Source organism: Malus domestica, chromosome 05 (genome assembly GCF_042453785.1).
Source record: "Malus domestica chromosome 05, GDT2T_hap1".
Lineage (NCBI taxonomy): Eukaryota > Viridiplantae > Streptophyta > Magnoliopsida > Rosales > Rosaceae > Malus > Malus domestica.
This window is the reverse complement of record NC_091665.1, coordinates 28,865,085-28,882,178: the sequence shown is the minus strand read 5'-3', so window position 1 is coordinate 28,882,178 and position 17,094 is coordinate 28,865,085. Positions and strand designations below refer to the sequence as shown.

The window sequence follows — 17,094 nt, the reverse complement described above, 5'->3', positions numbered from 1 at the left end:
GCATGTCAATGACAACCAAAGGGATTAATTTGATCTCGAAAGAAAATTAAATCTTAAGTGGAATGCCACTCAATTCAAATTTGAAAGTTAAAAGAAAAGGAAAACTAATGAAAATGGTTTCAAAACTTTAAGTTTTAATGATAAGGACAAAATAAAGGGTAAAGTGAATAGTACCAGGATTGACTTTTTAGTGTAAAAATGTGATTTTTTGTTAAAGTGAACAGTACCGGGTGCTTTTCGTTAAAGTTCTTTAAAAGAAACTCTAACCGACATATCGCAATTAAAGTTGCTGCCAATTTCATTGGAAATTGGAGATGCTTAATTGGTTGAATAATCTTCAAAAATGGTGGTAGCCCCAATTCCAAAACGGCAAAACCCATGAGAGCAGTTCCATGGGAGCCCTCTTCCCAAGCTATCCACTATGCTATCCACCAAGTAAACAGTAATCGCCCCTAATAAACAGTAATCGTATTTTGTATCTCTACCCAACATTGAATAGTGCTGGCAATTGACAATAAAATATTATTATTATTATTTATAATTAATATTATATTATTTACTTTGTATGAATTAATATTATATTATTAATTTATCTTTTCCTTTTGGTCTTCCCGAAACTTCTACCATTTTTCTTTCTTCTTCCTTCCCACTTCTTTCTTTCAGAAATTTCTTCCTTGCACTGCAACGAGAGAGCACTGCAAATTTATGTTTTACAACTCCAAATTTGATTTCGTTTTTTCCTACAAATTTCTGGAGAAGAGCACTGCAAGGTAATTGACTTTTGGGTTTACCGCAGATTTTGATATTTTGTGTGCTTTCTGTTTCGTTTTTCCAGAATCTGGTGAGCTCCGCGACCAATTCCGACCAAGCTTGACCACGGTTGTTACTTACAGTGGTAGAATCTTGTTCATTTTCATTTTAGCATCATTTTTGTGCTTAAATTATAATTTTTAATAGAGTTTTAAATCGAAATCGGAATCGGGATGAATCCCTGCCAAATAATCCTGCGTTCTTCCTCGAGGGTTCCGGTGACCCATGTTTTAAATCGTGGCTGACGTTTGCGTCAAGTTGCCTTCGGGCTCTCGGGCTGGCAACCCGTGCCAGACCTGTCGCTCTGGCCGGGTTTGTCCCTCGGGCTACCACACGTTAGACCAAATCCGTCGGGCTCTCTGGCCCTGTTCACCCCCTGTCCCCCGAGCAAGAGCTCCCGCTGGAGCTGCTTTGAAAGAAGAGGGGAGCTACACCTGTTTCTCTTGAAAATAATTGTAAAAAGAAAATGGGTTGCAAAGCAAAGTGCAAAATCGACTGCCAAGTAAGCAAAAAAGAATTGTATCGACGTATTGATAACCAATAGAAATCCTGGATTTCAGACCCATTTAAAACCCGAGACCCACCAAAAAAGCACTCGGACACACTCCGACTGAGCGAGGTAGATCGCAAATAATTAGCACCGCTGCTGCTGCAATGAGGGCCGTCGCCATCCTCTTCTTCTTCCTTTTCCTTTCCAGCTCCGGTAGGTCTCAAATCTTTCACCGAATCATATAAATTTCCGATTCCGTTTGGACAAAAATTTCAATTTCCATTTGCTAACTTGTTTGCTTTTCTGAATCTAGTTTTTGGGGACAAGGAGGTCAAAGAGTTGCAGATTGGCGTCAAGGTAAATTACCCTTTTCGTTTTGTGTTTCATTTTTCTGTTTTCCAAGTCCAATTTGTAATCTGAAACGATGTTTGTGTCGAAATTGTGGATGATTTGCTGGAGCTGATTGATTTGTTGTGATTTGTGCGTGGGGCAACTGCTTGGTTGAGTTTAAAGTTTCTTACTTTATGATTCATTGAATTATGATCTTTGCTTTACAAAGCGGTATACTAAACTACTCCAATTTACGGAGATTTGCGCGGCCAAATGGCCTAACTCACATATGCAAGTTATGATCTTTTTGAATAGTATATTTCGTTTAAGACCCTTAGGTTATTTTTTGCGCCCCGTTATTTTCGTTGATCAGCTTGCTTTTTGGATTTGGGCCATTTTCTTTTAAGGGTTGGTTGTTCCTATCATTATGCTATGAAGTGCTTTTGATTTGGCTATGAAGTGCTATCATTATGCTATGAAGTGCTTTTGACTCTTGGGTTTTATTTTTTTAGAAATTGTTGTTATTTCTTTGTTGTTCTCTGGTCGTGTATGGAACTTTGGACGAAGAGGGTTTGCTAGAATTGGTTGGAGGCTTGGAGCTCATCCGTCATTCACCTTTATTGATTATTGATACTTGGAACTTGCTTTTATTTTGCAGTATAAGCCGGAAACTTGTGAATTTAAGGCTCGTAAAGGTGATACAGTCAGGGTACACTATCGGGTAAGTAGAATCTATGGAACAGTTGACAGTGATATGTACGATGGATGTCATGATAGTGTGATGGTATATGCGTGTAAATACTTTCTTGTACTCAAAATAGATTAGCATTTCGTTAATAAATGTGATTACCAAACATAGCTTACGTTTTGTTTTTCTTAACAAAGGTCAAGCTTTGCATTCATATTCTTTTCGATTGCCACATTATTACTTGAGCTGAAAATGAGAGTAATATCTTGTTTTAATGAAATTTGAAGCGTTGTTTTAGCAACCTGACAAGGCAATTGTTATTTCATCATTTCTTTGATCTATTCTTATGTAAATTATGCTGCCTATGTATTCGCTACTCCTGGTCTTGTACGTCTTTTTATATGTGGTGAGCTTGTTAGGCCCAAAAAGTTCCTTCAATACGATGTAGGAATTTGAGAGAAACTAATAACCAACTGATATCAGCGAATCCTCCGCAATACCTCTTGAGAATGTTTAGGTTCTGGCAGACTTTGTGTCACATAGTACACTCTGACATTCAACTTTCAGTTTCAGCTCATCAGAAGCTTTTTCTAATTGCTTGCAATCTTTTTCATTCAATATCTAAACTCTACCTGCATTCATGTAGTTGTCTTACCATAAGTTTGATTTTTGAGCCAATATCTCATCCTATAATGAAGACTGAAAAGACTAATAGTTTTTTGTCTCTGACCTTTGCAGGGTAAACTCACTGACGGAACTGTATTTGATTCTAGTTTTGAAAGAGGCGATCCAATCTCTTTTGAGCTTGGGACTGGTCAAGTTATAAAAGGTTTGGGGTTTGCTATTTAATTCGTGTCCATATTCGAATGTAGTTTTCTTACTCTTGTAAAAATACCTTTTGCTGGAATGCATAGCAGGTTATAGGCAAACCCATAGCTTGACAAATGTTCATATAGGAAGCATTTGATCATTCTACATATCTAAGTCTATGCATAAGTAACCAATTTCAGATACTTTACATTCATTAGTTGTTTCTACTGGCTATAAGAGTTTAATGGTTTTTTTCAGCTTGTCAGTATTCTAAGCTGCTTCGTCTAATAATGATGGGTTAATTATGACTATTTTCTAAATTTCACTGAGTGTACTTTTGTATTATATTTGTGGTCTTAATAGCTTGGATTCCTTTCAATTTTTAACCAATGCTGGATTTGTAAGGAATGCTTACTAGATTGCCCTCATTGCATTTTGTTTCTATCCACGTTGTCAATCTTAAGTTTGTCGTCCAAAGATCTACATCATGCAATTTTGGCAAACGTCAAGTGTGATGGGTATGCTGCATGTAACGGCATGGTAGCCTGTTACTAGAACAAGACATATAGTTTAACTGCACTCTTAATATTTTGGTTAAGATCTCCAGAGGTGGGCATATGTGTTGTTACTGAAAACTTAGTAGTATATTAAAGGATTTCTTCTTTGCAGGATGGGACCAAGGATTGTTGGGAACCTGCGTAGGTGAGAAGCGTAAGTTGAAGATACCTGCAAAACTAGGTTATGGGGAGCAAGGTTCTCCACCAACCATCCCAGGTAATAAATTATTCCAATCCCCGCGTGTCCAGACCTCATTTAACGTGAGACATATGTTTAGAAGTACTAATTTATTAGAATATCAATTGAGTGAGGTTGTTATTTGAACGTTGTAGGTGGTGCAACACTGATATTCGAGACCGAGCTGGTGGAAATTCTGGGAAAAAATTCAAAAGCTGAAGATGAAGAGCTGTAGGTGGGCAATGATTTCGTTCTTAGTTTTCTTCAAGAAGTTTCTTGTATCCACAACCCAGTGGAGCCAAAACGTTATTTTCCTTTATATTCTAGTGTACTATTTTAACTTTGTAATCAGGGTCGATTGTCTGTGGCTTCACATTGACCAAAAAATAGTGGCTTCACTTGTCATGTCATGATACGGTGTAAAATTGTTAATGTTCGTGCAAGCTTCGGCATGTTTTTTTCTTTCATATCTCACTGCCATATTGTTAGGGAGATGGTTTTTGCATAGCTTCTCACACGTTCCTTTTATTTGCAGGTTTTTTTTTTTTTTAACAAACGATATCATCTACACTAAAAGGGAAGGAATTAGCTAGCAATAATGTTGTTCAAATTTGCTTTTGGCGAACCTAAGAATACTCACTTACAAGTGAAGAGGAACACCAGCAGTGGGTATTCTTGCAAAATCAGATAAGCATATTGTAAATAAATTAAACGCATAAATTCCAAGTGGTTTTTTTATTTGCTGTTGATTTGAATAAATTAAACGAAAACAAATTGAACTCAAGCTCATATTCTTGCAAAATCAGATAAGCATATCGTAAATAAATTTGATTGCCAAACAAAGCATACTCTTTGTTTATTGGTTATTACTTGAACTGAAAATCTTCTAATACAGTTTATGAACTTTGGAAATGAGTCATACCCGGTTTTAATGTAAGCGTTGCTCAAGAAACCCGACAAATCAATTGTTATTTCATCATTCTTAAATATATTCCTACATCTTATGGGGGGGGCTTCTTTAAAACTAAAAAATGGAGGTTTTGGGTTCAAAACCCGTTGTTAATGTGGAAGCGAGACTTGTGGCCAGAAGAAGGCTGAAATGCCTTTGTGAGTCTTCCCGCCCCTAAAAGGACTGGATAACCGTGACTTGCCACTAGTTGACTTCTTTTTAAAAAATAAAAAATAAAAATATATTCTTACATATCTTATACGTCTTTTTATATGTTATGGTTAGAAGGGAGCCCATATTCCACCTGAAGCGAAACCTAATAGGCATCTGGTTACACCACCCTTGAAGGCCTTAAGAGACTGAAATGACTAAAAGTTTTCGTCTTCGACCTTTGCAGGTGAAACTACTGATGGAACTGTATTTCATTCTAGTTTTGAAAGGGGCGATCCAATATCTTTTGAGCTCGGGATACATGATTTTCTAAATTTCTGTTGACCTATGCTAGAAAATAAATGACCACTGACTTACGCTAAAATAAGAAATTACTTATTGACCTAAACTTAGTTCCCTGAATTCCTAAAGTTGGAATACATAGCAGGATACAGGCAAACCCATATACCTAAGCCTATGCCTAAGTAACCAATTTCAGATAATCACATTTGATAGTGGTTTCCACTGGCCATGAGAGTTTACTGGTTTTTCAGCTTGTAAATACTCTTTAATCTGCTTCCGACAGTATACTAACGATGTGTTTTCTATGACGGAATTCTATACTTTACTGAATGTACTTTAGTAAGATAATACGTTCGCCGTGTGATCTTAATAGCTTCGATTCCTGTCAAACTTTAATTAATTCTGGGTTTGTAAAGAATGTTATGTGGGTTTCGGGTTCGAAACTTGGGAGCAGCCTCTCCATAAATGGGGGTAAGGCTAGCCGACATTCACCTCTCCCAGACCCTGCATAAAGCGGGAGTCTTGTGCACTGGGTACGACCTTTTATCTTTGTTTTAAATTTGTCGTCCAAAGATCTACTTTGATCTGTGATGGGTATGCTGCATGTAATGAAGAGTTCGGATTAAATAAGACGAGATATGATTCGGTTCATCATGGAGAGTTCGAATTAATTAAGACGAGATTTTGTCCTTTAAATTTTATTCAAACAACCATTTTCTTCATTTGCAAAGTGTTTTAGAAAGTGCAAACCGCGGAAAGAGTTTATATTATTTTTACAACTTGCAAACGAAGTTTTAAAGGTATGAATGTTGAATGAATTGTAAACTCAAACAGTATGGTTCAAATCTTTGCACAACTGAAAAGCATTCAAGTTTGACCAATACGATTTCATGCTAATGAGCGCAATTATTCTTGGTTTGCTTTTCAATTTTCTCATTTCTCATCGTCACAGATTTTTCTTCAATATTGTGTATCATTGAATGACACAAAAAATGAATGATTGAATGACTAAAAATAGAAGATCTGAATAATTGTAAAAATCAAATCTGTTAAAATACTAATAACATTGAAGCCACGCCCAATTTTCACATACACAAAATATCTTTGTCCTCATAGATTTGGGGTGCATTTATACCAATGGCCTCTGCCCTATTTTGGTGGGGAGGCTTTCCTTCCGAATAAAGCAAACGTGTGCGCGGATGGTAACACAATCAACAGATTTTCCAGAACCGGAACATAGTAAATAGTGCTATTAAGTATTATTGGTCAAGATCCTAAAAATCGCTAAGTGTTAGTCGGGCGGTGGGTAGGGACCTAGCATTTAGGCGGGTACCTAGGCCGCCTATGAAGATTTATGTAAATTTATTATATATCTTGTAAATAAGTGTCTATTTACACCTAAAAAAAACTATACTTGTATGGATAATAAAAGAACAATAAAATGCAAAAATAGAAGTAGAAGAATACACAAATTATATACATCCAAAAAGTTCAATACACAAAGCATATACATCCAAAAAAGTTCAATACACAAATTATATACATCCAAAAAAAGTTCAATACACAAATTAGAAGTAGATGAATCATGATCCTTGCTTTGAATTTGACATAGGCTAAATTATTTAACGTTGTTGTATCTATCGTATTTCTTTTCTTTGTTGTATCCCCTCAAAAGTACTCCAATTCGTTTCACTATTTGATGAACTTGTAGTAAATTCATCATTTGTAAATTAGGCACACCATTTCCATAAGTGCTGCTTAGGACTGCCTAGGCAGCCGCCTAGCTCCAGACCGATTTTTCGAAACGATTTGCCTAAAATCGGGACAGGCTTTCACCATCTAACGCCTAGGCCGATTTTTAGAACACTGTTAGTGGTCCTTAAAACTACAGAAGATGTACTGCACGTAAAAACACACTGCTTCTACTGAGCCACTGAGCCTTTGCATGTACTGAAAGGATCAGGATCCTCTGCTGAGCTTAGAAGGCTGAGCCTTTTGAGCAAACTCATCGGACAATTGAAATTTGATCCAACGTCTACAAACAAGGAGCCCTTCTAAAAGTTATAATAATTGTAGTCGTTAGATCAAATTTCAACAGTCCAATGAGTTTGCTCATGAGGCTCAACCTGAACAATACTTGACTACTCAAAGATGAGTAAGAACTCTTACTAAAAAAATTTCAAAATTGTTCGTTGTCAATTTATAGAACTTCGTGTTTATAATTAGAATCATTTATATTATAAATCACTCTATAAAGATCGCTGTGCAAAAAAAAAGAGAAAAAGAAATTAAAACTAAGCTCATTTAGTTATCAAACTGTTTAAAAACAAATGAACGGAATTAGTAAAAGCATTACGAACCGTCTATATATTTACTACAATAGATTCACTAAACGATCTTAATTTTAATTTTTTTTTTCATGGATGATCTTTACAGTGTGATTCATAGTATGAACGGTTCTGATTATAAGCATAAAGCTCTATGATTAAAACACTAAGAATTTTAAATACGAGTTTCTATTTATCTTTGAGTAGCCAAGTATGATTCGCTCACCTCAGCCTCCTAAGCTTAGGAAAGGATCCTGATCCGTCCTGAAAAGACAAAAACACAAACATCGCAAAGAAAACGACGTGCAGAAGGTTTGGATAGGATTAACTCCAAGGGATTTTATAAGATACTTTGAATTTATGTGTTTTTTTATGTATCAAATTAATACAACACTAATTAATTTTAGTACTCATGACACTTATTGAAAATTTTACTAATGATTTTACTACTACTCCCTCTTTCTTTTTTTTCTTTTTTTCTTTTTCTCTTCTTCTTCTAAACATAAACTCATATATGCAATTCAAATCGAAAATATCTCAATACCAAAGTTAAATAGATCTTGGATAGTGCTAGCAATCTACTCATGACACGTATATTGTAATAGCACGTAAAATAAAAAATTTAATTACTTTTTTTATTTACAAACTAACATTTTTATGCTCTTTAAAAAGGAAAAAAATGATGGAATTTTAATATAATTAATTTTAGATTTAATTGCCAATAGAGTGCACGTGACATGAAGAAAAATGAAAATGTTATTAGTATTCTCATAAATATTATTTTCTCATCTATTTTATATAAACCTCTTGTGAAATGACGTCTAAGCCGTATTAAAACGAACTGAATCATTGCTTCAAAAAAAAAAAAAAAAAAAAAAAAAAACGAACTGAATCAAACCGAAACAATTCGGGCCTACCAAGTACCAAGTTCTATAAATGGAAGGACATGTCGTCTATTATGCTGAATCATTAATCTGAGCCGTCGGTTAAACCCCGGAGCACGATAAACATCAATTCGACAAAGCACCAAATCATGTCACAAACCTCGCGCTGCAGCCCAAATCCCTTGTAGAAGCCTCTAGAACTCGAAAAAATAACACTATAAAAGCCTCGTCTTCCTCACTCTCACTCTTCCCCAATTTTCTTCAATCTCCAGAATCTCGTAATACGCTTTCGAATCGTTGAATTTTTCATCTCGCGCTTTCGAGAAAATGGACGAGGACTTCGATATGCCGGGGGCGGAGGAGATGAACGAGGACTTCGATCTCCCCGATGAGGGGCCGGTGCTGAAGGTCGGCGAGGAGAAGGAGATCGGCCACCAGGGCTTGAAGAAGAAGCTCCTCAAGGAAGGTGAAGGCTGGGACACCCCCAATAATGGCGACGAAGTTGAAGGTTCGCTCTTTTTCTGTTTTATTTTTCATTTTTTTGTTTGGAAATTTTTGATGTTTTGGGATTGGTTCTGGATTAGGTTTGATTATTTGATTGGGGTGTTCGTGGTTTTAGTTCATTATACTGGGACATTGCTGGACGGGACTCAGTTCGATTCGAGCCGCGACGGGGGGACTCCGTTCAAGTTCACTCTTGGACAAGGTGAGGGCTTTTTTTTACCTTTTCAGCTTCAATCTGATGAAATTAATGAACTTGATTATGTTTCTGGTTGATTTGGATTAGTTGGTAGGCTAGTTTTGCACAAATATAGTGCTTTTGTATTTAAATTTCTTTGTTAGTGTGTATCAATGCAATTTTAGTAAGTATCACTGTGGCGGGATCCTAAGCTAAGCACATGACATTGCTGATTGGCTTGAGATACTGACACAGTGCCGTCCCTGTTGTGGGTTAAGTTTGTCTCTTTTTTAATATGTTAAAAAAGATGGAACTGTGTTTGGTGTAGTTGCATGGATATCGATTATGATGTTCCTTGTTAAGATTAGTTGTTGTGCTACTGAACCGGGAATTTTAGTAGTTAAATTTTTCTTCCGGGTGAGCGCTCTCTCACTTAGCGAGTTTTGTGATGTGGTTGTGCAGGGCAAGTGATTAAAGGATGGGATGAAGGTATTAGAACAATGAAGAAAGGTGAGAATGCCCTTTTCACCATTCCTCCTGCGTTGGCTTATGGTGAGTCTGGATCGCCACCAACTATCCCTCCCAGTGCCACATTGCAATTCGACGTTGAATTGCTATCGTGGACCAGTGTCAATGACATATCCAAGGATGGTGGTGTAATCAAGAAGATCTTGAAAGAGGGAGAAAAATGGGAGAACCCAAAAGACCTCGACGAAGTTATAGGTAAAAGTTTCTCTTCGATGTGTGTTATTGTTTGCTTGTGCACTATCTGTCACCTTTGTCTGTTAACTTCCTTCCCTCCCTGTTTGTTATGCAGTTAATTTTGAGGCGCAGCTTGAAGATAAAACACTTGTTGCAAAATCTCAAGATGTGGAATTCACTATCAAAGATGGTAACCTTTTGCTTGTCGTATATCAGTTCATTAATTTTGTAGAGAATTTTGCTTTTTAATGGACTGGTAATCTTCTAATTAATGTAATTAGGTTACTTCTGTCCTGCAATTTCAAAGGCTGTTAAAACAATGAAGAAGGGGGAGAAGGTATTGTTAACGGTTAAACCACAATGTAAGTTGCCTTGAGCCACCAGTCTGATTTTATATGAAATTTGAAAATAACAATAATTAAATATGTATTTCTACTTGTGTGTGGTTGCAGATGGATTTGGGGATAAAGGCAAACCTGCATCTGGTTCCGAGGGTGCAGTTCCTCCAAATACAACTCTGCATATCACTTTAGAGTTGGTATCATGGAGAACTGTATCTGAAGTGACAGATGACAAGAAGGTTATTAAGAAGATCCTGAAAGAAGGGGAGGGATATGAGCGTCCAAATGAAGGGGCTGTTGTTAAATGTAAGTGTTTCTTCATTAATATGGGATGAGTACTGTGAAATCTTTAGCACATTTGTATGTTATTAATTATTATTTGATTTTGTGACTGGCAGTGAAATTGATTGGGAAGCTGCAAGATGGGAAGGAATTTTTGAAGAAAGGTCATGCCGAAGGAGAAGACCTGTTCGAGTTTAAAACAGATGAAGGTAATAATACTAGCGCTTTTGTTAACGTTTCTTTGTGTTTTTGGCCTTCAATGGTGCTGAGCCATTGCTTGTATTGGACAGAGCAAGTGATTGACGGGCTTGATAGAGCTGTATTGACAATGAAGAAGGGTGAGGTAGCACTCCTGACTATTGCACCAGAGTATGCATTTGGCTCTTCGGAGTCCCAGCAGGAGTTGGCTGTGGTACCTCCTAACTCAACTGTCAACTATGAGGTTGAGCTTGCATCTTTTGAGAAGGTGCGTCAATAATGCCGCTCAGTTTACATTGCATCATGTATCCCGTTGGTATGAAATTAGTGGGATTGTATGTTTTGTTTTCAAACAATTTTTTAATTCGTTTCGACCCTCAGGATAAGGAATCGTGGGACATGAATACTGAGGAAAAAATTGAAGCTGCTGGTAAGAAGAAGGAAGAAGGGAATGCTTTGTTTAAGGCGGGTAAATATGCAAGAGCTTCCAAGAGATATGAGAAGGTAGGATGACAAACATATGGACTTGTGAAACCCGATGGTTTGGCCTTTGCTTTTATGCTTATTGAAGCGTAGCTTCTTCAATGCAGGCTGTGAAGTACATCGACTATGACTCTAGCTTCAGTGAAGAAGCGAAAAAACAAGCCAAGGCGTTGAAGGTTGCCTGCAATCTTAACGATGCAGCTTGCAAGCTGAAGCTGAAAGATTATAAACAGGCTGAAAAATTGTGTTCCAAGGTCTGCAATTTAGAACTAAGAAATGCTTGATAGGTCCCTTTTAATTGTCTACTTTTATATAACCGAACATCTAATTGTACACAGGTGTTGGAACTCGAGGGCAGAAATGTGAAGGCTCTGTACAGAAGGGCTCAGGCATATATTCAGCTGGCAGATTTGGATTTAGCTGAGCTTGACATCAAGAAAGCTCTTGAAATAGACCCTAACAACAGGTCTGTGCTTCTTATCTGGATCCTTGTTTCCGCTCGCACAGTTTCGCGGAGAAGTGAAAATGTTAACACTTGTTTCTTTGTTAAAACAGGGATGTGAAGCTGGAGCACAAGACACTGAAGGAGAAGATGAAAGAATACAATAAAAAGGAGGCCAAGTTCTATGGCAACATGTTTGCCAAATTGACCAAGTCGGACTCTCCCGATAACAATGTAAGCGTCCTTCTGGTCATAGACTGGTGTTTTCTCATGCGTTCTTGATTTTTATCGTCTGGTTTTGATTGGGGGTTCAATTTTTTGGCTTTTGCAGAAAGCAACGGATAAAGACGCGGAACCCATGAGCGTAGACAGCAAGGCATAGGGGGACGGCATCGCATCATCGGCTCTTGACTTCCAATTGTGTCATTAAGGAGTAAACTCCCTATTTTTCTTTTATTTTGTAGGACTACTTGGTATTGGCACAAAGAAGTGTAATGGATTTGCTTTTCTCTTTACGTGGATTATGGAAATGAAATTTTAATTTGTTTGTTTTTAACCATAGACTAAAGGAAAAAGAATTTAAAGGTAATTTAGCTAAAAATTAATAACAACTTTACTATTTAGCAGTGTTTTAAAAAACTTGTCTCAAGACGTGCCTAGGTGGCCTTGGAGGTTGGGCAGTTGGGTTTTTGCTTCTGTTTTGTGGAGGTGGGCGTAGGTCGGCGTAGGGGCGCACTAGGGCTACGAAGGCGGTGCCTAGGCGATTGACTTGGGCCATTTTTTACCTTCAAAATCCATGTCTGTTTCTAATGCAGGAGACTCTTCTAGTTTCAACGAAGAAGGAGAGTTTCTCTCTCCAAATTTTACGTGACAAAGTTTAACTCTAATTGTTCGAGGCTAACTATTGTGGATGTTGCATCACAATAATTATGATGGAGAAAATGCCAATTCAAACTGAATGCATTCAAAAGTGTGTTCATATTGAAATTAGAATTCTTTTGTTTTCATCCATTAAATAATATTGAAATACTTGAGAAGTCTTTTTTAAATTGGTGAGTTGCAAATATTTAGTTAACGAAATCTGATTATGAGTTATTAAATGGTAAAATGAATAAAAATTATCAATTTGAGAGGTTGTTCTGAAAGGGCCTAACGAATTCGTAATTAAAATTAGAGGATCTCTTTTAATTGATTATGTTATCCCATTGTAATGCAGTACTTGAATTCTCGATGTAGATGTTACATAATTGGTTCTCATCCTTCAGAAACAAGTGTAATAGGAGCATTCATCGACAAAAGGATCACCCAAAGATGATCATCTCATGGCTATTGAGCATGAATCAAATCAGATGGTTCTATTTCTCAATCTTTCTGACTTGCTCCTACGGAACCAAGGTCGAAAAGATTGAGAGTCATTCACAACCACTGATGAAGGATTCCTCAAAAAGTTAAGGATTAGTAATCCTTTTTAGAAATTGAATGAATTCGGTCTTATACATACGCGAGGAAGGTAATAAAAAAAGAAAGAAGATGAGTTCTTCTTTCTTGAGTTCTTCTTTCTTTTATCACTTGGGAGCCGAGCGAGAAGAAAGTCTCATGCATGGTTTTGAATAAGAGAAAGAAGTGAGGAATCCTATTTTTGACTCTGACTCTCCCACTTAAGTTGTTGCTTTTCTTTCTGTTACTTCGAAAATAGCTGCTTCAGCTTCAGCCACTCGAATTTTTTTATATTCCTTTTTATTTCTCATCAAACGAATGACATCTTCTTCTAGAAATCCTAGCTATTCTTAGCATGATATTGGGGAATCTCTATTTCTTAATTTTTTTTTAAATTGTTGCCCATTCAGATTCCGCCCCTGCATTTTGATTAGCAAAGTTTTATTTCTTTTCAAATTTCCTATAACTACTCCACTCAGCCTTTATTTTCATTTAATTTTCTTATAATATTTGCACCCTAAGCCTTTATTTCCTTTTAAATTCCCTATAATGCTCCACTTGTTGCAGTCATATTTAGAATAGGAATGTGATTATGTAAATCCTAGGGAATCTGGGAATGTATCTTATATTCCTATTAGGATTAGATTACCAATTAAATTTTGTAATTCTAAAGGGAAATGTTTTACCCTTCCTACTACTATAAATAAAGGCACAATGGGGTAAATCAAACATACCTCACAATTAAATCAATCTCTCTTCTCTCTAATAGTGGCTGACCCCCCCTCTCTCTCTAAACCCTAGATCGTTCAATCAGATATGCCTACAACAAGTTATCAGCACGCTCTTGCCAGAAGCTGAGGAATTAACGCATCGTTGGAGGAGGCTATCATCCACCATATTCAAAGGCTTATTCGTTTTCTACTAATCAGGTACGCTTAAAATAAAAGAAGATATTTGAAACGTCCATGAAGCATGAAAACATTCTCCATGATGCATGAACCCCTCTATGTTTATATTTTCCTTTCGATATATATATTGTATATGTTCATATATTTGTCAATATATATATATATATATATATATATATATATATATATATATATATATTTGTTTCATGCATCGCACAATTACATTGTTATGTGGAATTTGTGAGTCAAATTATAAAATTAAATTAGAAGCAAAATTGGGTTTTTCTGAAACCCTAGGTTCGAAAATTGGGTATGTTTTTGGTCTCACCGTGGGATGGCATCACCTTGATGCCCTTGGACTACCTGCGCATCCCCTGTAGGGCTTACTGCTCCACAACCACGGGCCTGCAGCCTAGTTTCTGGTCCACAGTCTGCAAGCCTAGCTTATTGGGCCCCTTGTGTCACGGCCTGCATCATTAGCAGCCAGCCCATGCGCTGGGCTTAGCTTCCCGTGCCTACCACCCAGGTCCTAGCCTTCGCTGGGCCTTCCCGCGTGTTCGCCTATAAGCCAGCGTGTGCTGGGCTTGTTTCCATGCCGTCCTCACGGTCCAATTTTGAAACCCAGCTTGCGGCTGGGGTTTTCTCCCTTCACCATGGCCTATAGACCACCCCAATGTTTTTTTTTTTGGGCCTCGCCTTATGCTTAAGGCACCCACACCCGTGCCTTTACCCACGGCACCAAGCCCAAATTATTTTGGGACTATCTTTTTTTATCCAATAATATTATTTTAATATTATTTAGCTTCGACAATCGACCTCGTATGGCCCGATTTATTAAATTAATTAAAAGTGAAATGCAGTCCATGAATCTGATAATGAATCCAAAATTATTGACCTGAAGATCAGTTTTGGACATTAACGATTCAATAATTTATTTTTATACTTTGAACCGTCACATACTTTCATAGTAACGAAGCTCTCACACTTGAGTTCCCGAAGAAACTCAAATCCACTATATTCAAATTAGTATATTGCATTCGGTGTTTCTTGCAGGAACCTTTCATTATGAACTAATTGTTCATAAAACTAAATTGAACCTGTAGTTTCAAATTTAGTGCCTTTGAAACCTGAATTTTTCATTCAAAACATACCACATGAAGCCCGTAGTTTTCATGCATAAATTAAACCACTACATGTCTATAGAACCTGTATGTTCTACAATATATGTCTATGGCTTACCATATGACTAATCACATTTTCTCCCTCCGTTTTAGGGACATGTTGAACTTGAACAAGCTTGATTTCTCCACTCTAGAAGTCTCTGGAAGAAACTATCTGAAGTGGGTTCAAGACGTGAAGCTCCATCTCACTGCAAAGGGTATTAGAGCCACCATTGAGGCACCTATCGCTGAGAAACCTGTTGATGAACCTTAGAAGGTTACTGCAATGATCGTCATCCGAAGACACATTCATGATGCACTGCAGATTGAGTATCTCGCTGAGGAGGACCCACGCACCCTCTGGCTTACTCTGGCCAACCTTTTCAATCACTAGAAAGACATATACTTGCTTGAAGCAAGACACGACTGGCAACATCTTCGCTTCCAGGACTTCAAGTCCATGAATGAATACAACTCTGAAGTTTATAGAATCCGTTCTCTGTTGAAATTCTGCAAAGTGGAACTAACCGAATCAAATCTCCTGGAGAAGACCTATTCGACCTTCCATGCCACCAATATTGTCATGCAGCAATAATATAGGGCACAAAAATTCACCAAGTTTTCGGATTTGATCTCTGTTTTACTTCTCGCTGAAAAACAGAACCAGATTTTGATGAAGAATCATCAAGCTCGACCTATTGGCTCGAAAGCTGCGCTTGAAGCGCATGCAACCTATTCTAGCAGCCATACACGACGAAAAAACCGTCATGGCTGTGGCCATGGGCTGCAAACCCAACCACGGGCCCAAGGTCAACAGAGTGCCGCACCTAAACGAAGAAATGTGACCTAGCAACGTCCACCACTCGCCCCTAAGGTCCCCAACTTCAAGAACAAGGGCAAAGCTCCCGTTCAGGCTGCTTCTACTGAACTGGACATGTGCTATCACTGTGGATCATGGGATCATTAGTCACGTATATCCCGAGCTTCCCCTAAGGCTATTGCCAAGTATCATTCCCGTTGTGAGTCTAACTTTGCACATGTGGATCATTCGGAAGATGAAACTACATCAATGGAGATATCGGATTTCCAGGAGGCGTTAACGCCTATGGATGTATAAAATAGACATGTATTTAGGGTGTTTACCCTAGGTGGCGGAACCTACTAGGAGTGGTTGGCCCTACCCCTCTATTTTGCTAGGTTTATGGTTTAATTTTGAACAATTTTTCTAAGTATTTGGAATAATTTGTTTGGTTTTGGTTTGTTTTAGAATTATGGATTGTTATTTGAATGGATATTATTTTCTCGAATTGCTTAATTGACTGAATGGACTTATATTTATACATGTGACCAATTCAATCAATTTATTTCTAGGTATGTCTAGTGGGGAAGTTAGTTGTCTGGCAAATAGTGCAACCACGCACACCATCTTGCGTGAACGACATTATTTTACTAACTTCATACCCAAGAAAGCTCATTTAACAACTATCTCAGGCTCATCCAACCTAATTGAAAGATACGAAAATACACATATCATGTTGTCTAATGGTACAATTATGACAATTAAAGAGGCACTCTATTCTCCACGTTTCGGAAGAATGTTGCTGAGTTTTAGAGACATTCGAGATAATCAATATCATCTTGAAACCACTGAAGATCATGGTTTTGAATTTCCTTGTATCACTTCGTATGCATATGTCCAGAAGCATATTCACGAGAAGTTGGAACACTTGCCGAGTGGGTTGTACATCACAACCATTCGTGGCATAGAAGCCCATAGTGTGGCCGGCCCTATGCTTGAGTTCCCGAACACTTTGTTGCTTTAGCATGATCATTTGGGACATCCTGGACGTGACACGATGCACCGTATCCTCAAATCTTCACACGAGCATAAGTTACATCCTTATGTTGGACTCCCACCATGCAAAGTGTGTTCTTTAGGGAAGTTAAATACTCAACCCTCATATACAAAGATCATTCACGACCCTC

General features: G+C 37.6%; 2 protein-coding genes across 3 annotated transcripts; both read left to right on the top strand.

Moving 5' to 3' along the window:
* The first annotated feature begins 590 nt into the window (after window positions 1-590).
* On the top strand, window positions 591-4,330 carry LOC103435890 (peptidyl-prolyl cis-trans isomerase FKBP15-2). Of its 2 annotated transcripts, none has more exons than XM_008374317.4 (7): window positions 591-895; window positions 1,371-1,513; window positions 1,614-1,657; window positions 2,289-2,351; window positions 3,057-3,147; window positions 3,798-3,902; window positions 4,019-4,330. In XM_008374317.4, the coding sequence occupies exons 2-7, from the start codon at window positions 1,465-1,467 to the stop codon at window positions 4,096-4,098; spliced, it is 432 nt and encodes a 143-aa protein (XP_008372539.1). In that variant the 5' UTR covers window positions 591-895; window positions 1,371-1,464; the 3' UTR covers window positions 4,099-4,330. The 2 variants fall into 2 exon arrangements, with proteins under 2 accessions (XP_008372539.1, XP_008372540.1); XM_008374318.4 differs by having other exon boundaries at window positions 604-770.
* Window positions 4,331-8,564: 4,234 nt separating this feature from the next.
* LOC103435889 (peptidyl-prolyl cis-trans isomerase FKBP62) lies at window positions 8,565-12,159 on the top strand. Its single transcript, XM_008374316.4, has 13 exons — window positions 8,565-8,984; window positions 9,096-9,182; window positions 9,618-9,878; window positions 9,973-10,047; window positions 10,139-10,219; window positions 10,310-10,504; window positions 10,597-10,689; window positions 10,771-10,946; window positions 11,060-11,182; window positions 11,269-11,415; window positions 11,500-11,627; window positions 11,717-11,837; window positions 11,935-12,159. Exons 1-13 carry the CDS (start codon window positions 8,804-8,806, stop codon window positions 11,983-11,985), a joined length of 1,719 nt encoding a protein of 572 aa, XP_008372538.2. The 5' UTR covers window positions 8,565-8,803; the 3' UTR covers window positions 11,986-12,159.
* The last annotated feature ends 4,935 nt before the right edge of the window (window positions 12,160-17,094 follow it).

Coding starts and splice junctions, on each gene's coding strand:
- LOC103435889 (XM_008374316.4), top strand. CDS start 8,804: ATGGACGAGGACTTCGATATGCCGGGGGCGGAGGAGATGAACGAGGAC. Junction 8,985..9,095: donor TAATGGCGACGAAGTTGAAG/GTTCGCTCTTTT, acceptor TCGTGGTTTTAG/TTCATTATACTGGGACATTG. Junction 11,416..11,499: donor CTGAAAAATTGTGTTCCAAG/GTCTGCAATTTA, acceptor AATTGTACACAG/GTGTTGGAACTCGAGGGCAG.
- LOC103435890 (XM_008374317.4), top strand. CDS start 1,465: ATGAGGGCCGTCGCCATCCTCTTCTTCTTCCTTTTCCTTTCCAGCTCC. Junction 1,514..1,613: donor CCTTTTCCTTTCCAGCTCCG/GTAGGTCTCAAA, acceptor TTCTGAATCTAG/TTTTTGGGGACAAGGAGGTC. Junction 3,903..4,018: donor TTCTCCACCAACCATCCCAG/GTAATAAATTAT, acceptor TGAACGTTGTAG/GTGGTGCAACACTGATATTC.